Source organism: Vicia villosa, linkage group LG3 (assembly GCF_029867415.1).
Source record: "Vicia villosa cultivar HV-30 ecotype Madison, WI linkage group LG3, Vvil1.0, whole genome shotgun sequence".
Taxonomy (NCBI): domain Eukaryota; kingdom Viridiplantae; phylum Streptophyta; class Magnoliopsida; order Fabales; family Fabaceae; genus Vicia; species Vicia villosa.
The window spans coordinates 155,135,934-155,163,700 of NC_081182.1; the positions used below are offsets into that span (position 1 = coordinate 155,135,934).

The 27,767-nt window shown below is 37.3% G+C and overlaps 3 protein-coding genes across 4 annotated transcripts; 1 reads left to right on the plus strand and 2 right to left on the minus strand.

Annotated features, from left to right (window-relative positions):
* Positions 1-669, minus strand: LOC131659208 (uncharacterized). Its single transcript, XM_058928433.1, has 2 exons — positions 315-669; positions 1-266 (listed from the first exon to the last, which is right to left on the minus strand). The coding sequence occupies exons 1-2, from the start codon at positions 667-669 to the stop codon at positions 1-3; spliced, it is 621 nt and encodes a 206-aa protein (XP_058784416.1).
* Positions 670-1,499: 830 nt separating this feature from the next.
* Positions 1,500-9,959, plus strand: LOC131662532 (uncharacterized). 2 transcript variants are annotated; one of them, XM_058932351.1, is made up of 10 exons: positions 1,500-1,678; positions 1,808-1,930; positions 2,291-2,411; positions 3,113-3,193; positions 3,416-3,525; positions 3,639-3,822; positions 6,898-7,092; positions 8,146-8,382; positions 8,517-8,709; positions 9,420-9,959. In XM_058932351.1, the coding sequence occupies exons 1-10, from the start codon at positions 1,659-1,661 to the stop codon at positions 9,494-9,496; spliced, it is 1,341 nt and encodes a 446-aa protein (XP_058788334.1). In that variant the 5' UTR covers positions 1,500-1,658; the 3' UTR covers positions 9,497-9,959. The 2 variants fall into 2 exon arrangements, with proteins under 2 accessions (XP_058788334.1, XP_058788333.1); XM_058932350.1 differs by having other exon boundaries at positions 1,502-1,678; positions 3,113-3,238.
* Positions 9,960-11,974: 2,015 nt separating this feature from the next.
* Positions 11,975-27,334, minus strand: LOC131659209 (protein MAIN-LIKE 2-like). The gene is made up of 7 exons (XM_058928434.1): positions 27,310-27,334; positions 27,147-27,209; positions 26,856-26,947; positions 12,917-13,280; positions 12,618-12,847; positions 12,410-12,540; positions 11,975-12,317 (listed from the first exon to the last, which is right to left on the minus strand). Exons 1-7 carry the CDS (start codon positions 27,332-27,334, stop codon positions 11,975-11,977), a joined length of 1,248 nt encoding a protein of 415 aa, XP_058784417.1.
* Between the last annotated feature and the right edge of the window lie 433 nt (positions 27,335-27,767).

Below are 27,767 nucleotides of genomic sequence, written 5' to 3' on the forward strand. Positions count from 1 at the left end.
TCACATCATTGGCTTTGGAAAGACCCGCAAATTCTGATTTTCCCTTGCCTTCGATTCCTCCTCGATTCGAAGATATTTCTGGATTTTCTCCAAGGAAAAGTCCTCAGAACTGTGCAACAATTTCTTTCTATAGCCTTTCCACGAAAGTGGCAACTTTGCAATGTTTGCACCAACTTGAAAAGTATCAGCGATGTCTATTTTCACCGCTTTGATTTTGTTTACCAGGACTTGCAATTCGTGCACTTGGGGAAGAATGGGTTTGGCGTCTATAAATTTAAAATCAAAGTATTTAGAAATTAAAAACTTTTTCGTACCTTCTTCTTCGGCCTTGAACTTAAACTCGAGGGCTTTCCATATCTCAACTGCGGAGGAATTATCCGTATAGAGGTCGTAGAGACGATCAGATAATGTATTTAGGATATGTCCACGACACAACAGTTCGTCCTCCATACGTTTCTTGCGTTCCTTCTTGACTTCGTCAGAATCATCATCTGTTGGTTCTGGAATTGGCGTTAAGTCAGGATCTAAGACATAGTGAACCTTCAGGGCAGTCGGAAGGAATGTCATTTTGTCTTGCCATCTGGTGTAGTTAGTTCCATCAAAACGATCCAATTTGACAGGATCCTGGTTCATAACTTTGGTGCTTGAAACTGCAGCGTCGGAAGCCATTGACGAATAAATACTTTTAAGATTGTTAGAAATATCGGAAAGATCGAATGGATCTAGGCTGAATCGCGAACGGAATGACTTTCCTTAAAAGTATTTCAAGCACACTCTCAATTGTCTTAGAGTTGGAACGACCTGAATACCCAGGATAATTCAGCCTTACTCGAGTCTGCACAAGACCGGTGAAGAAACTCGAATGCAAGGAAGAGGATAATAATTTTGTGTGTTGATTCCGAAATAAGAAGCATGTATTTATAGGCCATGCAAGTGTTTGTTCCATAAGTTGCAACTCTTCATGAAACAACACCATTTAAATGTAAATTTGCAATGGTTTATAAAATACAATGCACCACTTCATGAAGTGTTATGTATTTCGAATTCAAATTCAAAATTCAAACTTTAAGTGCTCAAGTGCCGTCTACAAGCCGCCTCTACGCCCACGTCCACGCCCTCGGACCCGGTCCCGGAGTCGCCGGTGGCGACACCGGCGAGGGTGTTTTTGGTAGAGACAAGTGTCATAAGGCTTGGGACCACCACATATGTCTATGTGGCACTTATCCTCTTTGGCTCCTTTGGAAAGTACATTGATCCAAGGACTTTATAAATGCTTTTAAAGTTTACTCTACTTTTTATGTGGGACTATTTATGAAGCATTTATTGCTAATTAACTCTATTCCACATTTGTCATTATTTCCAACAACTATATATTTCCAACAACTATATATTTCCAACAGAGGGTGCCAGGTATGATTATGGGGTGTGACATGTTAATTTCTCCGAATTGAATAAAGCCAAGCCCATAGTTTCAATTACCATCAATAAAACGTACCGGTCTTCCCTAATTTACTCTTTTCTTTATTTTCTTCTTCTTCTTCTTGGTTCTTGCTCTCTCCTTTCCGATTCATCGAGCAACGAACATCATCAATCTCAACGGCACATTGTTGTAGAAGAACACAAAAGACTGTTCTTAAACCCCACACCAGATCGTTTCAATGATTGAACCCTACAACAAGTACAAATTTCTCTTTCTAGTTCATGTGCATCAAATTTGCGTTTGATCCCAAAAACTCGTGCATAAGAAGAAAAATAACAAAATGCGTTTGTGAATTTTGTTTTAAATTTACTGAATGAATGTTCACAGGCTTGTTAAACTAGCTGCAAGAGCTTTCTATGACGATCTTACGAACAAAGGAGATAATCAACCCAAAGCGGGAAGGAGTGATAACAGAGGAATTGCCGTTGTTGTTCTTGATGCACTCACGAGGTTCAGCCTTTCTTCCTGTTTATCAGTTATTCATGTTTAACTATGATGCACAATTTCAATTAATGTTCTTATTCCTGACCTATGAAGTACTTACACCCCGAATACAACACCGGCACAGACACTGCGACATTGCCCAAATACAATACCGGCATGAACACTGCGACATTGATAGTAATTTGAAAAAAATAATCAATTAACATAATCACAAGTGTCGGATTAGGTGTCCGATAGTGACACGGACACATTTTTTCTCATAGGTGTCGGTGCTACATAGTTCCTGACTGGTTATTTAAAAATAGCAAGTTTATTTATTTAGTTTAGATTATGATTGTATTGGTCTGCTGTTAATTTCTATTCTAGACGACAATGGGTTAGAGAAGAAGACTTGGCGAAGGACCTTAAATTGCACGCAAAGCAACTTCGTCGAACTCTGAGGTTTTTTGAAGAAGAAAAGATTATCACTCGAGATCATAGGAAAGAGGTAACTATCCATTCATTATGTGGCCTACAAGCATTAGCCAATCCAATCAAATCATTATGTTTTATTGTATGATCCCTAACTTGATTGTGACTTGTGAGCATACACACACTCGTCTTAGCAGTGATCTTTTGAATGGGTTTAAGAAGTTAACATTGTCAGGCAAACAGTTTTAGTTGACTCACGTTAATTCATTCCTCCACTTAGGCATGTATAGTAGTCCGTATAATGCTTATTATTGATTGTTGTTAGTCATTTCTGTCGTGCTTTTTTTTGCCGCCTTGTGCCTAGACGCTTTGAAATCAAGGACTTAAACTCTCTGGTCTCAGTGGTCTGATATACACACTTCTTTCGTATAAATATTTTTGGTTTGGCACATGATTTGTTTTTTCTTTTACCATGATAGTTGTTGTGGCTCTACAAAATGTTAATAGTATGTAAGCTCTTCTAGATTTATTTTAGAAGATTGCCTCTCTTGTGTAATGTGAAATTCACTTTTTAAAAGTAAATTAAATGCTATATTTAATAGATATTTAATGGTTATAATTTACACTTTCCATCTGTTGATGTGTGTAGTTTTTTGTTTAATTATTTTGATATTTATCAGTATTAGATTTGCATTTGTGAGAGTTGTGGGTGAATATATTTAGTCGTGTGTGTGTATATATTTTATCCTTATGTTTTCTATTTTATAATTTCAACAGACAGCAAAAGGTGCAAAAATATATAGCGCTGCTGTAGCTGCTACAGCTGATGCCGCAACTGGAAAAGAGGGAGAAGAAAAGGTCAAGCTCCAGACACACTCTTACTGTTGTCTAGATTATGCACAGGTCAATCTCCACTAATTATATTCTTCACCTGTAGCTTTACCAATGATATTTAGCTGTTTTGTTGCAGAGAGAAGGGAAAATCAATGTTATTTTTTCTTGCTTTTCAGATGATTCGTTTGAACCGGTACATCGAAATTAGGCTCTTTCATATATAAGAAACTTATGGTTTTGTTGCAGATATATGATGTGGTTAGATACAGACTGCACCGCATGAAGCATAAGCTGAAAGATGAATTGGAGAACAAAAACACTGTTCAGGAATATATATGCACAAACTGTGGAAAAAGGTTTCACTAATTAAATGTGGAAAAAGGATAGAATGTGTTATTCTATCTATTTTGTTCAACAGCATGTCATAGTTATTTTATTTGCATTGATGTATGGATCTTAATTGTTTTAGATACAATGCTTTGGATGCACTGCGGTTAATATCTTTTGAAGATGAGGACTTTCATTGTGAACGTTGTAATGGAAAACTAGAGGTTGAAAGTGATAAATTAGCTGCTCAAGAAGGGGGAGATGGAGATGAAAATGCAAGAAGACGACGGCGTGAAAAGTTAAAGGACATGCTTCAAAAGATGGAGGTTCTTACATGATTTATTGCACCATTTGTTTCTATTTGCGGCTTCTTATGTTGGATTATTTTATTTTTATTTGTTACTGTCAATGATCATTATCATAGTTGTTTGCTGGAGCAGAGAAAATTTCTAATCAAAGAAGGTTTTAGCATTTAATGTTTGTTATTATATTTTTATGGTTAGGCCTTGTATTTATAGGATTTTTAGAAATGATAAAAGCAATGCTGAACTGCATTCTAGACTAATTTTGAAATTCTGGTTTGATTGGTTGTAACAGAATTTGATACAAGGGTTTAACCTACACACACCAAGAGTTAACATGCACCCTTAGTAACTAACTTCTAGAGAAATGAAACAGCCGTGCCTGCTGGCACAGCTCTTGAAGACAGAAACATTAGTTCATTTTTACATTTAACTCTTGCAAGGATAAACACATTATGCGGGACTTTGTAGAAACCTTGTGAGTTTATCATACATATAAAGGTGCCCAAGTGTCAGCTCAATATTCTAAAAACATCAAGGGGTAATTTTTACTCTCATGAAGTTTAAGCTAAAAGAGTTCAAAGTAAAGAAGCCCCGTAAACAGTATTTCATGTTGTAAGAGCAAAATTAGGAGCCTAAAACTTTTTTTATAAGCCAAAAGTTTAATTAGAAAAATCTAATAATTAGGACTAGTGGTGCCAAATATTAGACCAAGAAATACAAGTGAGGCAATGGAGAAATCAACCCTCCACCACCAAAAGAAATCAGAAATCTCCTACCCTCCCACCCACAACATGGCCAAAATGGGAAAAACACCTAGACCCACAATGGAATAAAATACTTGATAGAATAACACATTCTATCTAGACCCGCCCAGATATGAAATTGAAACTACCAGGTTCATTCTGTCGACGTCTAGTGAACCAAAACATGGCAATCTTGCTCTCAACCAGCTCCAGGATTTCAACTTCACCAACTCCAGAATATTATCCACTTCCACTTGTGGCAACAAAACACTTCTTATTTTGGGACAGCCAGATTTCCCAGACAACCACAACAAATAAAGTAGATAGCCAAGCATCACCATCACGATAATTATTATTGTAACCTAACAAGCCGTGAAATTGAAGGTGACTTCTACAATCATTATGCAAAACTGAAAATACCCATTCATCGGAGACATATCCTCCAAATCTTAGCATAAAAGGGACATTAAAAAAACAAATGATTGGAAGACACTACAGTTTCCCAACACCATAACCCCTCCAATATGATAATGAAACACACTTTGGTCCACAAAATCTGCTTTAATAGGCACTCTATTCAATGCTAATCTCCACGCAAAACATACCGCCTAAAAAAACCAATTTATTCCAAATCTTAAACCGGAAGTAATGGAACTAACAGACAATCAAAGAAAATATAGTAATGGATAGAAAGTTTCTTCAATTGTATAGAATTGATGGACAACTACAGAAGAAAGGAAAAAGTAATAAAATCTTTAAGTGAAATGCTATGAGCTCAAAGCCACCCTACCCCCCTCACCAAAAAGATTCTTCTGGTGAAATCACTCTCTTTCTATAACAGAGAATCCTTAGCTACCTCACTCCTTTCCCACTATATAGCTAACTAGCCCACCTCTTGTGCCAGGTCAGTCCCTATTATTCCTTTGCCATGTTTCGTAGTGTAAACTCTCCAAACCTTAGGCATATTCACTTCTGAGCTCAATTCTTTTTCCATATTCCTATCAGGAAGAGATATGGAGTCCGATTCCCTTCTTTTAGAAATACCTTGTAAGCTGATCTCACCATGTATTCTCCTCCTTTACCATGAAGCCATTTCCAGCCATCATACCCTCCTTCTTGCAGCAAAGCATCAAATAAAGCAGTGTGAAGATTATTTAACACCTCAACTTCCCATTGAAATAATTCCCTCCGCCACAACCAATTCCACAATCAAGCAGGGAGTCCAAATCTTATAAATGCTTCAAAACAAAATTCTGAAACTCATTGTATTGGCTAAAGTTGGCCACTTGAAATGCTGTTTTCCCCCTTCCACCATTGTTCATCCATTGAGAGTAAGGTTTTCTAAAATATTATTTCATGGCATAGGAAATATCTTCACACTACTAGAATTAGTAAATCACTCAATCATAATAATACAGTTTTAAATTAGAAATCACAATAATTCAGGTTGAAATTAGCTAGAAGCCTACATGCGGATAAATGAAAGACTCCTTGGCATAAATGCTTTAAGGTTTCATGCTTCATTGTATCTTTAGATATGTGATTGCTAAATGATAATCACCGCCTAAATTACCACTTACTACTTTTTTGTGCTGTTGTCTATGTAGTTGGTAGTCCAGCCCTATTTGGTAGAGGATCATAGGTATGAAATTGGTTTCATTTCAAAATTGAACTCACCATTTTTTGTACCCAAATTGTAGTCGACTGCTTGGTTTTGTTAAACCAGTCAGATCCTTGACCCACTTTTGTAAAGTCTCGAGACAGCTAGGTAACTAGATAAATCTATGACATGCCTGTGAGATAAAGGGAAACGATTAGAAGGGAGAGAGAGCATAACAAAAAAGGGACGTGTGCCATTTGATGAGTGGAGAGAAAGAAGTATAAAATAATTTCTAAATATTGGAAAGGTGAATTGTAGAGTTAGGCAAGAATTGAGTAGTGGTGGATTGGTGGCAGCGCTTTGTCCTTTGTAACACCAATTTCTTCATAGGAAGAATAGTCTGGGTATTTTTTCCCCTTTTACAGTGATTCAGTTTTCTATTACCAGTTTTCTAATACACCCAGCAAACTTGCTGGAGGTCAGCAATATTATGAGTTTTGACCACGTGTTAATGCAAGTATATATAATAATTTTTTTAATAAAAAAATATATGTAATGGTATTGGATTTTGTTGGGGCACGTACTTAGTAGAACTGTAAATTTTGGGCTGGTTTACAAGTCTACCGATTCTACTCACAATTTTAAGTGTAGGTATCATTGATCTCATCTTAATTTCATGATTTACTTTTTGTAGTTTCTGGACCACGATTTACTTTGCATGTCATGACTGTTGTACTTCTTGTGCCAGTGCAGGTACAACTGAAGCCTTTAATAGACCAACTCAGTCGGGTAAAAGACTTGCCTGTTCCAGAATTTGGCAGTCTTCAAGCATGGGAAGCTCGAGCTAGTGCAGCTGGGCGTGCAGCTAATGGAGAAAATGGTGGTGATTCTAAAATGTCTCATCTGGGATATAATGGAGCACCATTGCCATACAGTGGAGATACCAAGGTAACATTATGTTGTTTTAAGGGAGTTATGTTTCTAGCTTGCAAAGTATTAGGAATTGAAAATTGGAGAGAGAAAATTAAAAATAATAGAAAGAAAATAAAATACAGGGGGGAGTGACAGAATTGTACTTAAAATATTTTGCCACTGAAATGCTGCACCAAACCTTTGAAGATTCAGGTACATATAGTTACTAGCTGAGCTAACTTTAACTTTTAACACACTATGCCAACTTGCTGCTGGTTAACTGAGTTACAAAACCCAAGTAGTGTACCTGTAAGACAAAGAGACTGATCAACCATTATGTTCTTTTTCTCATCAACTTTCTTGGATCCAGTTTTGGATGATATAATAATCCTCTTAGTTGTACATTCCTTCTTTTGTCTTTGTAAATTTTCTTTTTCTATAAAACTGAAAAACTTTCAATTTTTGTTTTAGTTTGAGCAAATATAAGTTTCCTTTAGATTCACTGATGAATGCAGATTTTTCTACTTCTTGAAGTTAGCACTGAAAGGTAAAATGCTAATTTTCCTTCACAAGGTTGTCATGCAAAAAATTTCTGTCCCTCTAATAGCAGACATTGATTAGAAAGGTCTATCGAAATTTCTCAATAGCTATGAAAGAAGAGGTAGACACAAAGTTTTGTCATGATGTTGCCTGCCTTGTGAAAATTTAACACGAGAGAACCCAGTCTGATAGGCTCGTGGGATAGATGGAAACCATTATAAGGGAGAGGGGCTTAGCAAAATGGGACAGGCGGCATTTGATGAGTTTACAGTGAGATAGGGAATCATTTCTATATATTGGAGAGGTGAGAGGTCGATGGGAGTTAGGCCTTTGATGGACTGATGTCTTCTTAGCAATAATAGTTTTCTATAAGGAGTCTACTGCTCTTTCGTTTTCGCCATTAATATCATCTGGAAATGAAATTACTCACAGTTCTGTTTAAGCTTCATTTCTGGCTTAATGTATTCCTTCATAGATTTTAATTTTAGCATTCAGCGTATCTTCCTTAAATATTTAAATATCGAGTAATCTATCATTGAATATGGACAGGTTATAGTTGACTTCAATGGTACTGAAGTCAAAGGAGAGGGTGTTAAATCTGAAACCGACAGTACATCTTTAAAGGTTTTGCCTCCATGGATGATTACATCAGGTATGAATCTTACGAAGGAACAACGTGGAGAAGTGAAGCAGGAAGCAAAAGTGGATACGACTTCAGCTTCCACAGCAGCACAATATACAGATGAGAAAAAGTCAACAGTAGTGCATGATGATAAAAATATACAGGCTCGTAAAATAAGATGAACTGTTATTTTCTTTATGGTTTGATTCTTTTAATTCAAGTTCCTTGTCCCTACCCCCCTAAGGCACGAGAAAGTTTTTTATCACTGAGATTTCTGTTACCTTTTATATTTTTATAGGATGAGTATATTAAGGCTTATTACGCTGCTTTACTTGAGAAGCAACACGAATTGGAAGAAGCTGCCAAAAATCCCCAAGATGGGAACACCACAGATGATCCTTCTAGCAGTACTTCCAATCGCCAAGTTGGCATGAAATCAAAACACGAGGAAGATGATGATGGTACCGAATGGGAAGAAGCTCCTGTTAGAGGTACATTTTCCAATCTGATTACAGAGAAATTTGAATCGTTAAGGTATAAGTCTAGTATACCTATATATATGACTGCTAATTGTTGCATACATGTTTAATGTTCCTTCTTGCCTCCCATCTAAAAAATGACAAGACATAATACTCTGTGACTACTTATGATTATATTATTGCTCAGTTTCTTTGTCTCCTTTAATTGAAATTACATTATTAATTTGCATGATCATCACTCTAGATCCATTTTGAAGCTCTATTGTTATAACATATGTAATTTTAAAACTGCCACAGAAGCAACAATGACTAGGAATGAGTGATACGAATACTCAACTCAACGTCTTAAAGGTAGAAAGTGTTATGAAATAGGAAGACCAATCTCTAATTTCTTAAAAAGAGAAATCATATTCAGAGGTTCAATTGAGGTTAAACATAGTAATGCTTGGATTATAAATAAAAGAGTTTTTTTAATCAAATTCGTTAAGATATTGTCACTCTTCGAATGATATTTAGTATAAACTATAAAGGCCGGTTCCCTTAACTAGTGTTTTAAAACATACCGAAGATGCTCTAGCTGACAATTAGTTTTGCTTAGGGAATGTTACCGTGAATGCTAAATTTTGGGCTAAATTGTTAATACTCATTTATTTATTCTGTACCCTTTGGTTGATAATGTTATTCGTGTCCCCTCATTTCTGATTTGGGTGTAAATTTGAAAGGAGATGGAGGTTACAAGGTGGATTTGAATGTTGAAGCAGAAGAAGACGAGGATGATGTCGACTGGGAGGAAGGTTGATGAAAAAAAATCATAAAGGTCATTATTGTATTGTCTATGCATAGTGTTTTGAATTATGAATTGTGGGCATCCCAACGTTTTACCATGGTGTTGCTCAAACCAATGAAGAAATTGGTGAGTTCAGAATGATTTCATGCTGTATCTCTAGGGAAATTGTCAACATAGAAAGATAAGATGGAAATATTTCATTCTTCATCTCCTAATAAATAATTTTGATTGATATATATCTTGTTTTATTCATGACTGGATTTATTAAAGGCTAATACTCACCCTGTGTATTTTCTTGTGCTTATTCGCCAAATTGTCCATATAAAAAGAAAAAATGAAATAAATTCTAAATCTAATAAATAAGTTTTAGTTGGTATATCTTGTTTTGTTAGTACTCATTGTAAATTTTTATGAATGATAAGGTTGAAAGTAGCCATCTTAAAATAAAGTTAGTTAGAGATTTGAAGTTGTCAAATTGTTTTGAATGTATTTTGATAATGTTATTTAATGTAAAGATGATATATACTTGATTGTTACTGCTACAGTTCATTACTATCAAACTGTAAAATTAGTAGATTTTATGTTACCATCACTTGTTATGCAACAGTGGGGTTTATTTCATGCAATAACTGATGTATAGACACTTAATAAAAGCAATTTTAATGCAATATTGCTATTTATTTTCCATGAGTATCTATACTGCTCAATTGTAACTACTACTTATATAATGAATAAATGAAGATTTCGTATGTAATAGTAATTTGAAAACTTAGTGTAGTGATCGTATAATTGCTGTTATTGACTGTTTTGTGCAGTGATATGCTTGCTGCAGCAGATAATTAATGAATTATGTTATAATTTATAACTGAATGTACTTAAGCTTGTTGTAAACTTGATTTACATAACAAACATTGGATAGTGTGATCAAAGTTGAATGATTCTAAAAGTTTATGCTAGGTTTTGTTTTAGAGTTTGAAGTAGAAGGGAGGAGAGAGTTTTGAAAAAAAGGAAAATTAAATTGGAAAAAATTGAGAGATTTGAGACATAAGAGCTTAGTTTTCTTTATAATACAAATTCTCTTAATATTTTTTTTGGTAAAAATCGGATATGTGTAAATCCTGAGACTAATCTTTGGAACGGAGAGGACCGTAACGGGCAGTAAAACTCCCAATCAAGTCAAGAGGGTTCAACAGTACTAAACAGTAAACACTGTGTTTAGGACTGAGTTTGAATTCAAAAAATTCCTAATTTAAGGGAACTAAAATGTGTTTAGGACTGAGTTCGAATTCAAAAAATCTACTAATTTAAGGGAACTAAAAAATTGTATTGTAGACGTTTTTTTAGTGGGGTGGGAGATTAAGAAGGCTTATACAAACTCTTCAAATCCAATTTATTTTGATCTGGGCCCATTCAACATCATAATACCCAAGTATGAGAGGAATCTACATGCCACCACTATTTTTATACATGGCATCCCCCCTTTTCTTTTATTCCAATTTTATCCTTGGTGAGATACAAGTAATTTTTGGACAAAATTTTCGGTAAAGCCTACAAAATTTTTGGTACAAGATACCGGATTTTTCAGTTATACTGAATTTTTCGGTGAAACATATCGGAAATTTCAGTTATAATGAAATTTCCGATATACCGAATATTTCAAATTTCCGGTATGTTTCAATATTAGGTTTTTTCAACAGTTGAGATTTTGCCGACACTTTTGGAGGGTCCTGGTTGCACCGACACATGTGTGGTCTAGAATGCATCACCATTTGTATATATAGGGGTCTTAGGGTTATTGGATAACACATCTCAATAAAATGCCTCTTCCTCAGTATTTGATTAAAGTATCTATGTATTTCAATGACCTCAACCATGCTGTTCACACCAATATTCCAGATGACGCCGAATTCTTTGCCACATTGAAAGAAAAGTTGAATAATCTGCTTCCTGATTCCGATAACAGAAGGGTGACAAAGATCAATTTTCGGGAGGACTGGATAGATACAAATGGAAGGGTGAAATAAAACTTAATCGAGTTGAAGAATGATGACGATGTGAATGCCATGTGGAAATCATTTTGCCGTAGGATAACTAACGGTCCGATCGAATTGGATGCGCAAATCCAAAGATCCGTGGACGACATAATGAAGTGTCTAAAATGTCCAGAGTCATCCGTTAGTGACTAGGTTTTTTCATGTTTCGGAGTACTGTTTATGTTTGTTGTTTTTCATCTAAAGTTTGTTAACTATGCTTGTTTGTTATTGATGTTATTTTTTATCTACTCGAAACATGTACCAGCAAAAAAGATTATGCAATAAAAAATATGTCCGTACAAAATATACAAATAATACAATCATAAACTTTTTTTTACATAGGCCCTCCACGGGCAACATCGGCCAACCTAGCTAAAATACTATAAACCTCACCATCAGGGTTCACCAAACCCATGAGACTATCTAAGTGAACGCTGATGAACTGTAGGCGGCTGTCCTAGTCACCCGCGGGAGGTGAAGGTGGTGGTGGTGGATCAGAAGAAGCCATGATACCTGAAGGCTCTGGAACATCAGATGTTGCTCCAGGTGGTATGACCCTAGGGTGTGACACACTGTGGAACCACTCTAGGTATCCATCCTGGCACTGCCTAGGCTGCTGAACCTCAATGGCTGTATCTGTGATCTCACGGGGGGAGCTGATGATGTGACTCTGAAACCATCGATGAATGCCACCTGCTGGAGCCTCTAGGACCGTACGTTGGATCCCCTGTATATAACCATACTGACGTAGACACCTCTCAGGCAAGTGTCTAGCCACATGGCTCTCCATCTGACATACCCTGAATATAAGGAAGATACATCAAAAGGACGATGAGAGGGGTGACCTGTATACGGTGTCTAGATGACATCATCCACCGTCAGAGCATCCAACCTCTGTCTGTACACAATCAACCCTTCTGGAATGGCCTGTTTGGCCTTCCACCTCTTTGCACAAGGGTCAACAGCCATAACACGCTGGATCTTCCGCTCACATATGTGAGGGAAGTGCTCGTATATCCAACACTGCATAAATAAAAATCATCAAGCTCAGATAAATTATAATAAAACACAAAAAACCATGTAAAAAAATTATAATATACCTGTAACAAGCTCAGGTAACCAACAATCTGTCTGGTGTCAGGACAAGATACAACATCAAGCGCCATGTACAACATCTTCAAAGCCGCCACTCTCCAAGCCCAACACAGTGTGTCAAGGGCGCTGAATAGAGAAAGATAGTGGACATCTATATAAACTCCAGACTTGTCCGCAAAGAGAGTACAAGCCACTAGATGTAGCATGTACATCCTAGCGGCAACCTGGTACCTCCCTGCATCCACAAACTCCTGATAAATCCTCCTCAACTAAGACATCCTAAGGTGAAAGCCCCGAATCTCACCAAACTCCGTCAGCACCTCTGCCTCATCAACCTCCAACGCATCCACAACCGTCCGCATCACCGTCGCATGGTCCCTATGAACTGGTGTGAAAAACATACCAGCAATCGGAAGGTGAAATAGGGAATCCACATTATCCAGAGTCACCGTCATCTCCCCAAATGGAAGATGGAAGGATGATGTCTCCAGGTGCCACCTCTCAACAAAAGCTGATAACAACGAGGCGTCCAACATCGTCAGGGAGCATCCAGCAAAGTCCATCATATGGAAGTCCTCAATTTTCCTCCTCACCTGCTCAGGCATCGGTCTCTCGGGGAAATTCTTCAACTTCGACCCGTGAGAAGCGACCTTCAACACTGGTCGCTCCTAACAAAATATTACAATTTAAACAAATTATTAAAAGTCAAATCAGCAGCTCTAGCAAGAGCGCCGGCTCAACTTGTGGCCCGTCTCGCAATAGAACCATCCCTACCTCTGGTCCTCACTGCGAAATTTTAAAACATCAAGAAATTAGCAATTTTAAAAAAAATAGAAATACCGGAAATTTCCAGTATGCTTATGTTACCCGAAAATTTTAAAAATCCGGTATGAATATTAGTAAATGAATATACCGGAAATTTAAAAATTTCCAGTATATTCTACCGGAAAATTTGAAATTTAGGGTAGAATATACCGGAAATTTAACAAAATATACCGTAAAACTTACTTGATTTCGCAAAATTTCCGATATGCAAACGGAATTTCCGGTATGCTCTGAAAATTTGAAAAATCTGATTGACTACGTGAATTTGCAAAAATGTGGTAATGATATTTGGTTGATTATTTTGATCTTTTCATAGGTTTGGGGAGGTGCCATGTTTAATTTGGGGAGTGACATGTAGATTTCTCCAGGTATAAGGACTTGAAGCATCTCGCTATCCGCACCTATGCTTATGACTGTATGATCATGACAACTATACATATATAATGATTTAGAACCTTGGAATCATAAGGTGGTCGCCTCCTAGTATCTTATCAAATTAATATCTTCCACATGAGGCTTACGATCCCAAAGAAGGTTTTAAGGCCTCTGAACCATGATATGGTCATGCCATAACAACCCGAATAACCCTCATAGTCCATAAAATAGAAAATAACAAGATCTACTAACATTGGCCATCGAAGATAGTTGTACTTAAAAGAAGATTTTAGAACCGCTAAACCTTATAATTCTATAATAAAGTGAAGAGAACGAATTATACTCAAGTATATATTGAAGGATAGAAAAACACTTAGAAAGGGGGGGTTTGAATAAGTGTAGCTTTAAAAACTTGTAAGATAAAAACAATTTGCACAATGATTTTTATCCTGGTTCGTTGTTAACTAAACTACTCCAGTCCACCCCCTTGGAGTGATTTACCTCACCTGAGGATTTAATCCACTAATCACACAAGATTACAATGGTTTTCCACTTAGACAACTTCTAAGTCTTCTAGAGTATACTGATCACAACCTGATCACTCTAGGAACAAACTGTTTAGATACCCTCTAAGACTTTCTAAAGTATACTGATCAACAACCAGATCACTCTACTTCTTACAACTTAATGTAGACAAATTCGTTTAAGAGTTACAATGCTTCTTATAAAGCTATTATCACAACTGTGATTTTCTCTTAAGTTTAAGCTTAATCTCACTAATATATTACAACAGCAATGTAGTGAGGTTGATGAAGTTTGAGAGTTTTTGATTTGAACAGCGTTTCAGCGTTTTTGCATAAAGTCTTGTATTCAGAATTCGTAATTTAGCTTCTCATCAGAACTTCATATTTATAGGCGTTTGAGAAGATGACCGTTGGGAGCATTTAATGCTTTGCGTATTCTGTACAGCATTGCATTTAATGTTTCACTCTTTTGTCAACTACCTCGAGCCTTGCTTTCGCTGTGTCTACTGACGTTGCCTTTAATAGCTTTCAACGTTCCTTTTGTCAGTCAGCGTAGCCTGCCAGCTAGTACTTGCTTCTGATATGATGTTTGTGTAAACAACGTTTGAATATCATCAGAGTCAAACAGCTTGGTGCAGAGCATCTTCTTGTCTTCTGACCTTGAAGTGCTTCTGAGCGTGATACCATGAGAACTTCAGTGCTTCTGCTTTTGATCTCAAGTCCTTCTGATGCTTCCATAGACCATGTTCTGATTCTGCTTTACCATCTTCTGATGTCTTGCCAGACCATGCTCTGATGTTGCATGCTGAACCTTCTGAGTCAGTGCTTCTTGCGCTGATTTTGTGCATACTCTTTATATAATTCCTGAAATGGAAATTGCATAGTATTAGAGTACCACATTATCTCATACAAAATTCATATACATTGTTATCATCAAAACTAAGAATATTGATCAGAACAAATCTTGTTCTAACAATCTCCCCCTTTTTGATGATGACAAAAACATATATAAATGATATGAATTTGCAATCAGAATATCAGACGGCTAAAGACAATTACACAGCTATAGCATAAGCATATAAACATAGTGTGTGAATATGTCTCCCCCTGAGATTAACAATCTCCCCCTGAGATAAATAATCTCCCCCTGAAATAAATACTGGAAGAAATTTATAAATAAAGGACTTCCCTGAGTATTTTCCATTTCAGTTGAGACGATCACATATGCTTAGATCTTCATAACATTCATAGCTTCTGATTCTTGCTTCCATAGGACAGCTTCAGAGCTTGAATTTCTTCTTGAATCATTGCATGCTAGATTGTATCAGAACATTGTTGAATGTACCAGAGCAACATCAGAGCATCTCTACATCCTGAAATGTTACAGAACAAACTAAACGACAAAAGTCAGAGCATGAATGAATCAGAACATAAAATATGTATCAGAACATATAATATGTATCAGAGCAAAAACAATAATGTTTCAGAGCATATTTAGAACTAAAACATGCATCAGAACATATAAGGAATAAGAATGAGTTAGAGCATATTCTATCATCAGAATATCATAACATTCTTCCTTCTTGCTTCTGATCTTGAAGCTTCATAGCACTCAACTTGCTTCAGATTTCCATGAGCTTGATTCCATACAGAATTGCTTTTCCCCATGTCTTTGCTTCTCATGTTGAGCTTTTAAGAATATCTTCACTTCCTGCAAAACACTCAAAGACATAGAACTTGCACATTCTGTTAGAAATGTGGAGACTTTCTCCCAGCAACTGATAATATAAATCAGATCATTTATCACATTTTCTCCCCCTTTTTGTCATAACATCAAAAACACAAAAGATTCAGATGAAAAACAAAACAGTATGAGAGAAAAGAAGATAACTTTCATTGATAGCAAAAGAAGAATAGTCAGAAAGTACAAGGAAAATGCATAGAAGACAGATGAAAGAAACAAAGAGAAACTACTAAGACACAAAAGGACTAAGACGACCCTAGCTTAGACATAATCTTGGCCAGCATGTCATGAATCCCAGCATTGCTCTCAGTCTGCCTCTCCATGAAAGAGCGGAACTCAACATTGGTGTCCTCTTGCTTGTCCATACGAGAAGCTAGCTCAGCTTGGTTCTTCTGAATAACCTCTAGAGTCTTCACCAGAAGAGAGGGTTCATTAGAAGAAGCTTCACAACTTCTGTTCATAGGGACATCATTCTGAACTGCAGCTTCCATTGTTAGATCATCACCTTGATTTTCCTCAACAGGAATAGTCCCAGCAGGATGATCTTCAGCATCAGCTTCTTCCATAGAAGCATCTCCTTCATATTCTGCAGCAGGAAGATCAGAATCTCCATTCTCAAGAGCTTGAAGAATGGCAGCAAGATTCCTTGGAGCAGAAGGACCTTCAACTTCTGGTGGGTCAACAACTTCTGGAATGACCAAATTGGGGTCTTCCTCAGAAGGATTTTCCCTCAGAAAGTCAAACAAGGACTTGAAGTCTCCAGTCAGAACTGGATACTTAGGTCTCCAGACCACAATATCCCTGCAAGGATTGGCTTCCATTTCCGCAGAAATTCGCGCTTCTGCAAGTTCATCAATGAATTCCTTCTCTTCAAAAGTATATCTCCCTCCAAGACGATTGAACCAAAAGTCTTCATAGGGCCTCAGAATTCCACAAGGTCGTGGAGCAAGTTCTACACAAATTTCCTGAAGTTCTTCAAAATAAGCGTCTGCTTTTCTTCGGAAGATTCTCTAGAATTTTCGCATAGCAACATCATTTAATCCAGCATGTTCAACTATTCTGAGAGTATCAAAGACTCTTCTGATATTCCTCTTTACCATTTCATAGATTACACCAATAGGGTATGCTCGGCGGGATTTTATTTTGGTTATGGGAGAATCTGGGTTTGGGACAGAATAGGGTTGAGGCTCTCTATCCAAACGGAAGGATGATTCTGCTTCATTCTCAGAATCTAACACTACCAGCTCAGCTTCAGGACGAGTCTTGGGTGTGTAATTGCAGTCACGGAGCAATTGCTCATGTGATGCAGAATCTGGAATATCTGATACAAAAGGATTATTTTGAGAGGTGGAAGGAATGGGTTCATAGTTTGCATGAGGTGGGGGTTGAGAAACGGATATATTTGTGTGAGGTGGAAAGAGAGTTTGAAGGGGTGGTATATCAAGGACAGGGTTTTCAAGGGCCTGGTCAGAAGCAAGGTTGTTGTGGGTGGAGATGAAGGAATGGGAACATTTGTGATGGGTGAGTGAGGAGGAGTAAGAGTATTGGTTACAGGAGAAGAAGGAGGTGTGAAAACATGGATATTTATGGGTGATTCTGATAGGGCTTTTTCTGGTTGATTTACTGGTTCAGGGGTTTGAGCAACATTTATTGGTGCAACTTCTGAACGTAAAGCAGGAACAGAATCAGGTTCAGAGAGATGTATACCTTTGGACACCTTCTGAATAGCTGTTGAATGCAGTATAGGGCAAGCAACAAAAGAAAGATTTGGAAATATTGATCCGGGAATTATCGTCCTCAGAGATGGAGAGATGCCATTCAATAGTTTCTACGGTTTCGAACTTTGAATTGAATGAGAAAAAAGTAAACAAAGATATAGACAGGAAAAGAATAAACATATTCTTAGAAGAGAAATAACTTATCAGGAATGTAAATATATTCACTCTTCACAAACATACACTTACCAACCCGTTATACTCAACCTACGATACTCATCTATGTTATCACGTATCTCTCACATAAGCGTCCATCTCTGGAGCACAAACGAGATCATCTCACAACTAAGGTTATCTCTAACGCAAAGTCACGAGAACATCCGTATTCTCGCGTCGGCGATCTCTCGCGCGCCGCTCAAACACGAAAGCATTAAAAACAGATACAAACAGTGAATGCTAGCTCTAAATCTATCTCTAGAGTTCAGAACCAACAGATTATCATCCTAGATAAGGATTCAAGAAGTTTATCTCTAAAACACCCCAAATCCCCAGCATAGAGCAAAAATCCAGGATAACATCAACACAGATTCGTAAAGCAAGTTAAATATAACATTATAATCGGTAAATATACATAAGATTCAAGTAAATATACAAACAAAACCCAACCAAAGAGAAATACACAAAGAAGAAGAGAAATGAACCGAAGATCTCCCGGTTTGTCAGCTCCGTTCGACGCTCAATCCATCCCCGATCATCCTTATGCAACCTCCGAAGTTGTTTTCTAAGCTAATTTTGATCTAAGAATGAAGTTGATGGTGTTGGGACTCAAAAATACCCAACCCATAACCTAAAAATGTGATTTTTGCCCCTTTTAACGAGCTGCTGTCATAGTAGGTCCGCTTAGCGGACCCCCTCCGCTCAGCGGACTCAAAATTGCATCCAGACGCTGATTTCCTCCGCTGGAGCTCCGCTCAGCGGACCCCCCTCCGCTTAGCGGAGTCTGCTAAAAATCAGATTTTGTTTTCGCCGTAACTCGAGAACCGTAACTCCGAATTGCGCCCGGTTCGAAGCGTTGGAAAGCTTATTCAATGCTCTATCCAATAATGAATGAATGGAACCCAAAATGATGATTTTGGTCATCCTTATTTTGAGTCTTTGGAAGTCCGCTTGATGGTGGCTAAGCGGGCTTTCACCAAAATTGCGAAATCGAAGCCGTGCCTTTGACACTTTATTCCTCAAGGCTCCAATAAGCATGAATACCTATAAAAACAAAGGAAAAACTATCAAATGGTATAAAAGTATATGAAAATACAACTATTCACAAAGTATACATATTTATACACAAAACGGGGAATTATTCAAACGGTATTAACAAAAGTATCGATAAGTGCCACTATTTACATACTCAAAACATCGACATTTTGGCACTTATCAATAGCTTCAAACAAACCTCCAGTTTCCTCTGCTTCTTACTCTTCTGCTCTTCCACGATCTTTGCCTTCTCATTATCAACAACCTTCTGACCTTCAACTACTTGAGTTGTTGGTCCTTGAATAATTCTTTCTGGCTGATTCACAGCTTCTGCTTCCTGATTCACAGCTTCTTGAGCTTCTTCTTCTTCATCCGAATCATTAATGATTAATTTTCTTTTTCTTGTCTCCTTCTTTTCAACAGCCTTTTCACTTTCCACATTCTTATTTTTCATTTTTCTCTTCTTCTTCTTCTTCTTCTTCTCAGCAGTCTCTTTTTCTCTATCTTTATTTTCAACTACAACTTCCTGCACTTCTTCAGCAACAACTTCTTCTTGAGCAGCTTCAACAACATCAGTAGCAGCAGCTACACTGTGGACTACCTTTTCCTGGTTAACAGAAGGATGATCAAATTTTCGCTTTGTCCTTCTTTCCTTCTTGACAACAGCATCAGGTGCTGCTTCTGAAACATCTTCTGAAACAGCAGGCCTAGAAGTGGAAACTTTCTTGCGACCACCTTTAGCAGGAGCAACTTTGCCTTCTTCTTCTTCCTTGAGTGAGTTCAGATATATAGTTCTGACTTCTGGCAGCTCACTTCTGAAGAAGGACTCAAAGTCAGCAAGAACAGGATCTCTTCTGCTTCTTGCTCCAGGAAGAGGTTGAGGAGTTTGTACGATAACATCAATAATACTCATCTTTCTCAAAGTGAGAGCATTCAAGCAACTTCCAGTATCAACAACAAGATCTTTGATAGTCCCTTGAGCTTCCAGGTCCTCAACAATCTTGGAATGAACTAGAAGATTTGTAATAATTCTTCCAAAAGGAATAATAGTACACTTCTTCTTTTTGAAAGCATTTCTGGAATCCCTCACAGCATTCCACATGTGGTTGAAGATTATGTAGATAACATCAACCTTCTTCTGAGTGGCAATGCAATACAGAATGTATTTCTGCTCATTGTTGACAAAATTTACAGAATGGGTTGCTTTCCTGTGATAGAAACACCCCAGAAGAATCTTGGTCCAGATTTTGTAGAGATCCTTCATGCCCTTGACACGATCAGTTTTCTTCACATCTTTATAGAGAGTAGCCAATACTTCATCCCAATCAGCCCTTAGATCAATTTCATGAGCACCCTCAGGGTTTCTTAGATCAAACATCATTCTCAGGATGTTTTCAGTAAAGACCACAAACTTCCCATGAACAAAGGACAGAATAGATTTAGGAGCTACAACAGCGTGCACCCAAAATTCTTTTACAAGGTCTGGGTAAACCGGTCCACAGAACTCAGCAAATAATGAAGTCCATCCTTGAAATATGATATCTTCTTTAAGATGAAACTCATGTTCTTCAAGACTATCAAAGTCTACCATAAGTTCACAGATAACTTCCAACTCCTTTTTGGGAATAGAGCAGGAGATAACTGGAACAATTTCCTGAACTTCTTCTTGAAGATGGAGAGGAGCAGATGAACCAGCGTTGAGAGATGATGAGGCAGCCATTGAAACAGTACTGAGATTGCAAGAAATATTTCTGGGTTTGCGCTTAGGGTTAGAGAAAAGGGCAAAGCGGTTACAAAAGTGCATGCACAAGGAGAGAGAGAATGGGAGCGAAAAAGATAAACGTTATGATTTGAAATATATTTATAGAGGCGGATTTGAAAAAGAATGCAAAGAAATTATGAGAATGAACAGTTACAGAATCAAATGAAATCAACTGCATTAAATGATGAGTGACGTTAGGTGAGAGAACGTGGTAATTGAAATGATTTACATAGTTACCTAGGGCGGCGTCCCATCAGATTAACTCACGCTTTTACCATCCGTGCAAACACGTGTTCACCATCAGAAACACTTGATGACAGCTGTGTTGCATTGCATTTGCTTCTGATGATGAATAGTGCTTTTCATCTTCTGATTCTGGTCACTGATTCTGACCACCATTCTTTAGAAATGATCTAGTTCTGATAGGACCATCTTTCTTTCCAAGGATCACATCTTCTGAGTGAGCTGAGGTGAGTCTAGAAGATCTTCTGACTGTTGGTTCTTCAGAAATTTTGAGATTCTCTAAAGATGCAGCAACTTGATCTTCTGATTCTTTGCATCTGAGATTTTCAGCTTCTGAAACTTTGCTTCTTGGTTCTACAGCTTCTGATATATTAATATCTATATCTGCAAAATTCTCAAACTGCTTTGCTTTTTAAGACCAAGCTTATCATCAAATCTGATATTGATTGATTCTTCTACAACCAATGTTTCAGTATTGTATACTCTGTAGCCTTTAGAGCGTTCAGAATATCCAAGAAGGAAACATTTTTGTGCCTCAGAATCAAACTTACCAAGATGATCTTTAGTATTCAGAATAAAACAAACACATCCAAAAGGATGAAAATATGAAATGTTGGGCTTTCTATTCTTCCACAATTCATAAGGAGTCTTATTTAGAATAAGTCTTATAGAGATTCTATTCTGAATATAACATGCAGTGTTTATTGCTTCTGCCTAGAAGTGCTTAGCCATATTAGTTTCATTGATCATGGTTCTGGCCATTTCTTGTAGAGTCCTATTCTTTCGCTCTACAACTCCATTTTGCTGTGGAGTTCTAGGGCAAGAGAAATCATGGGCAATACCATTTTCTTTGAAGAACTCCTCAAAGAATTTGTTCTCAAATTCACCACCATGATCACTTCTGACCTTTATGATTTTGCACTCCTTCTCAGATTGAATCTGAGTGCAGAATTCAAAGAACACTGAATGAGACTCATCCTTGTGTTTTAAGAACTTTACCCATGTCCAGCGGCTAAAATCATCTACGATGACTAATCCATATTTCTTCCCTCTGACAGATGCTGTTTTGACTGGTCCAAACAGATCAATGTGCAAAAGTTCTAACGGCCTTTAGGAAGAGACAACATTCTTAGATTTGAATGCAAGTTTGGAGAACTTGCCCTTCTGACATGCTTCACAAAGAGCACCTGATTTGTATTTCTGATTTGGGAGTCCTCTGACCAGATTTAGTTTGTTAATCTGAGAAATCTTTCTCAAACTAGCATGTCCTAATCTTCTGTGCCAGACCCATTTCTCTTCAGAAACAGACATAAGGCAAGTCACCTTCTGCTTCTCAAGATCTGAAAGATCAATCTTATAAATGTTGTTCTTTCTCTTGCCTATAAATAGGATTGAGCCATCCTTCTGACTTACAGCCTTGCAAGACTTTTGATTGAAGATTATGTCATAACCATTGTCACTTAATTGACTTATGGACAATAAGTTATGCGCTAATCCTTCTACAAGAAGTACATTAGTTATGGAAGGAGAGTTACCAATACTTATGGTTCCAGAGCCAATAATCTTGCCCTTCTGATCTCCTCCAAACTTGACTTCTCCACCAGATTTAAGCACCAGGTCTTGGAACATAGACCTTCTTCCCGTCATGTGTTGCGAGCACCCAGAGTCCAGGTACCATGACATTTTGTGCTTTGTCTTCTTTGCTGCTAAGGATATCTGCAACAGAAATTATCTTCTCCTTTGGTACCCACAATTTCTTGGGTCCTTTCTTGTTAGTTTTCCTCAAGTTCTGATTGAACTTGGGTTTAGCATGACAAGTAACAGGAGGAACATCATGATATTCTTTAGGTTTGGCAGCATGATATTTTTTAGGTTGTGTCACATGCTTCTTGGTGTGTGAAGTGTTAAAACTTTTGGCATGTGAAGTGAGCCTAATATCATGTGAGTGGCCATATTTGAACTGATCATACAATGGCTTGTATGTGATTTTCAAATCATCAACAGGTTCAAATTTTTGTGAGGTATCACCCTCATAGCCAACGCCAATCCTTTTGTTTCCAGAGACACCATATATCATAGAAGCAAGATGACTTCTGCCAATACTTCTAGATAGAAACTTCCTAAAGCTCGAGTCATATTCTTTCAGAATATGATTGAGACTAGGAATGGATTTTTCTGATTCAGAAGGAGATCCAATATCTTTGGATAATTTTAAAACTTTTTCCTTCAGTTCAGAATTTTCCACTTCCAGCTTCTTAGTTTCAAATTCAAATAGCTTTTTTAGCTTTTTGTATTTGATACTAAGATGAGCCTTGAGTTCCAGAAGTTCAGTTAAACTGGAAACTAACTCTTCTCTAGAAAGTTCAGAAAATACCTCTTCAGAATCTGATTCTGATGTAGATTCTGATCCGTCATCCACTGTGGCCATCAGTGCTAGGTTTGCCTGCTCACCTTCTGATTCTGATTCTGATTCTGATTCTGATTCTGAATAAGACCTTTCTTCTTATGAAACTTCTTCTTGGGATTCTCCTTCTGAAGTTTTGGACATTCATTCTTGAAGTGTCCAGGCTCATTGCACTCATAGCAGATGACCTTCTTCTTGTCAGATCTTCTGCCTCCAGAAGATTCTCCTATTTCAGGCTTCTTTTAACTTCTGAAGCTCTTGAACTTCTTTTGCTTGCTCTTCCAGAGATGGTTTACCCTTCTGGAGATCATGGACAGTTCATCTTCTTCTTCTGATTCTGATTCTTCAGAATCTACTTCTTCAGCCTGAAAAGTGTTAGTGCATTTTTTATAATTAGATTTTAATGCAATAGACTTACCTTTCTTCTGAGGCTCATTTGCATCCAGCTCAATTTCATGGCTTCTCAAGGCAGTGATTATCTCTTCCAAAGAGACTTCATTCAGATTCTTTGCTATCTTGAATGCAGTCACCATTGGACCCCATCTTCTGGGCAAGCTTCTGATGATCTTCTTTACATGATCAGCCTTGGTGTAGCCTTTGTCCAGAACTCTTAATCCAGCAGTTAGCGTTTGAAATCTTGAAAACATCTTCTCAATATTTTCGTCGTCCTCCATCTTGAAGGCTTCATATTTCTGGATTAGGGCAAGAGCTTTGGTCTCCTTGACTTGAGCATTTCCTTCATGGGTCATTTTCAATGACTCATATATATCATAGGCAGTTTCCCTGTTAGATATCTTCTAGTACTCAGCATGAGAGATAGCATTCAGCAAAACAGTCCTACATTTATGATGATTTTTGAATTGCTTCTTTTGATCATCATTCATTTCTTGTCTTGTAAGCTTTACACCAGTAGCTTTCACTGGATGTTTGTAACCATCCATCAACAGATCCCATAAGTCACCATCTAGACCAAGGAAGTAACTTTCAAGTTTATCTTTCCAGTATTCAAAGTTTTCACCATCAAATACTGGTGGTCTAGTATAACCATTGTTACCAATTCCATTGTATTGCTCAGATGAGCCAGATGTAGATGTATTTGATGGATCTTCACCAGCCATCTTGACTTAAGTGTTTTTCTCTTCCTGAATCTTTTCTAAACACGGTTAAGTGCTTGCACCTTAGAACCGGCGCTCTGATGCCAATTGAAGGATAGAAAAACACTTAGAAAGGGGGGGTTTGAATAAGTGTAGCTTTAAAAACTTGTAAGATAAAAAAAATTTGCACAATGATTTTTATCCTGGTTCGTTGTTAACTAAACTAATCCAGTCCACCCCCTTGGAGTGATTTACCTCACCTGAGGATTTAATCCACTAATCACACGAGATTACAATGGTTTTCCACTTAGACAACTTCTAAGTCTTCTAGAGTATACTGATCACAACCTGATCACTCTAGGAACAATCTGCTTAGATACCCTCTAAGACTTTCTAGAGTATACTGATCAACAACCTGATCACTCTAGTTCTTACAACTTAATATAAACAAATTCTAAGAGTTACAATGCTTCTAATAAAGCTATTATCACAACTATGATTTTCTCTTAAGTTTAAGCTTAATCTCACTAATATATTACAACAGCAATGTAGTGAGGTTGATGAAGTTTGAGAGCTTTTGATTTGAACAGCGTTTCAGCGTTTTTGCATAAAGTCTTGTATTCAGAATTCATAATTTAGCTTCTCATCAGAACTTCATATTTATAGGCGTTTGAGAAGATGACCGTTGGGAGCATTTAATGCTTTGCGTATTCCGTACAACATTGCATTTAATGTTTCACTCTTTTGTCAACTACCTCGAGCCTTGCTTTCGCTGTGTCTACTGACGTTGCCTTTAATAGCTTTCAACATTCCTTTTGTCAGTCAGCGTAGCCTGCCAGCTAGTACTTGCTTCTGATATGATGTTTGTGTAAACAATGTTTGAATATCATCAGAGTCAAACAGCTTGGTGCAGAGCATCTTCTTGTCTTCTGACCTTGAAGTGCTTCTGAGCGTGATACCATGAGAACTTCAGTGCTTCTGCTTTTGATCTCAAGTCCTTCTGATGCTTCCATAGACCATGTTCTGATTCTGCTTGACCATCTTCTGATGTCTTGCCAGACCATGTTCTGATGTTGCATGCTGAACCTTCTGAGTCAGTGCTTCTTGCGCTGATTTTGTGCATACTCTTTATATAATTCCTGAAATGGAAATTGCATAGTATTAGAGTACCACATTATCTCATACAAAATTCATATACATTGTTATCATCAAAACTAAGAATATTGATCAGAACAAATCTTGTTCTAACATATATTATTCTAAAATATTAAATTTCACATTTACGCTCGTCACTAACTTAATCGCCAGAGTGTTTGTAGATACACTCCACCACCATACGCATTACAAGCTCGTCACTAATTTAATCTTCAGAGTGTTTGTAGATACACTCCACCACCATACGCATTACAAGGTTTGCTCTACTAGAGTTTATCATCATTAACACTTGAAGAAAAGATATTATCGAATCATTTGTACATGTCTATGGAAATCGTTCTTCAACATTTCCATATTTCCACTCAACCCAAATTTAATGGTGAATCCCTCTGACCTCAAGACATATTAACTAATTTGTCTTCTTTTCATGGAGCGCTGACCCCGCCTCAACAACTGTGGATTCCTCCTTATAACACATAGTTCCTCAAGACTTCAGTGAAAAACCCAAACACCAACAACTTGCATAGAGGCCTTACTGCCCGCTTAGAGACAATCATAAGTTATCCAACAAAACAAAAATGATTAGGGAATTTTTCATTACACATAGTGATGGTGGAAATCACCCATGAAAATCCCAAAATCTCATTCAGAGATGTTGTCGCACCCCAATTTTTGACCTACAATATTTCATTCATTTTGTCAAATCACATTCATGTTTCATGCCCATTCATCATTCATTCATCGCATCGTTGCATATCGACTTTCATCAAAGTCAACAAAAACAACTTATATTTCACATATTTTTTAGTCAAGTTACTTTGTTATCGAACTTTTTTTTACTTTTTACTTTCCATAGAGTTTAGTTTTTCTTATCATTACCTTTCTTATTAAAAAGTATTAAAAAAAAAATAATTAGTTTTAGAGTTTTAGTTTAAATTTTGATTACTTTTGTTTATTTTGTTTATTTATTACTTTTGATTGTTTATTATTAGTTTAGATAAAAAATAAGAAGGCTTTTTGTTGTTTAGGCCCAAATTGGTTTTATAAAGTCCACTTATCATTTTTTTTTACAGTAAACAAAAACAAACAAAAATGATACAATTTTAACAAAAAAAAAGAGTTTGTCTTCTTCTGCTTGCACCCTATCCCACGCCCTGTTTCTTCTGCCATGCTATATCACTATCCCACCAACTTGCTGCTCCCCATGCCATGCCAAATATTGCATCAAAATGGAACAACAAATCTGCATAAACAAAAGCAAGAAATCAGTTTCCATAAGTGTTCAAATTTCAACAACATTTTCCCCCCAATTGTCACTTTTCTCTACGTTATATATTGGGGATATCAGCCACAAAAAGGGGAGGAAAAAAGGCCACACGAAAATTCCAAAAAAAACTATGCTCAAATAAACCCTTCAACCTGCATTCGGTTCGACCACAAACCTTCACCCCCACACAAAAGCCACAGCAACGGTATAATCCTTGACCCTCTCCTCATACACTCATCTAACCTCAAAGAACACCCAAAAAAAGATTCACTCAAAGCACATCATACTTTCTTCAACAAACTTTCATTGCATACCTTAGAACAACCTTAATCACATACCTGCATCAAACCATTTACTCAACATCCCTCATTAACCTCACCAGAACCGCGACCCTGCGACTCAACTCACACAAACCGACCACACTTGTACACACAGCGAAGACGCAAGCTTTTCAACCTCACCTTCACTCATTCAGCTCAGAACCACACGCACAACACACTCACACTCATGAACCCACAATTCCTTCAACCAACCCTCAAAATCAACTCTGGACCAACGCAACATCGCAACATTTCACAGCAGACAGAAGTAAAATCACAGCGCAGACTCGAATCGAAGAAGAACGATTTACCTGGGAACGTCTTCACCTCCGATAACATTCGGAGTCGGTATTCCTCTTTCGCTCTCATTCGGTGTTATTGTAGAAATCTTTTCCACTTGCAATTTGTTGATGTTGTTAATTGAAACTGAAACTTTATTTGAATGCTTGAATTCTGAACTAGTGAAGATTGTTGTG

Excerpts from the sequence above, each read along its gene's own strand:
- LOC131659208 (XM_058928433.1), bottom strand. The coding sequence starts at position 669 with ATGGCTTCCGACGCTGCAGTTTCAAGCACCAAAGTTATGAACCAGGAT. Across the intron at positions 267-314 it reads GTTCAAGGCCGAAGAAGAAG|ACGCCAAACCCATTCTTCCC; the intron begins GTACGAAAAAGT and ends TTAAATTTATAG.
- LOC131662532 (XM_058932350.1), top strand. The coding sequence starts at position 1,659 with ATGATTGAACCCTACAACAA. Across the intron at positions 1,679-1,807 it reads ATGATTGAACCCTACAACAA|GCTTGTTAAACTAGCTGCAA; the intron begins GTACAAATTTCT and ends GAATGTTCACAG. Across the intron at positions 3,526-3,638 it reads TGCACAAACTGTGGAAAAAG|ATACAATGCTTTGGATGCAC; the intron begins GTTTCACTAATT and ends TAATTGTTTTAG.
- LOC131659209 (XM_058928434.1), bottom strand. The coding sequence starts at position 27,334 with ATGTTGAGTAAATGGTTTGATGCAG. Across the intron at positions 13,281-26,855 it reads CATGGCAGAAGAAACAGGGC|GAGCGACCAGTGTTGAAGGT; the intron begins GTGGGATAGGGT and ends ATATTTTGTTAG. Across the intron at positions 12,541-12,617 it reads GTTACCTGAGCTTGTTACAG|TGTTGGATATACGAGCACTT; the intron begins GTATATTATAAT and ends TTATTTATGCAG.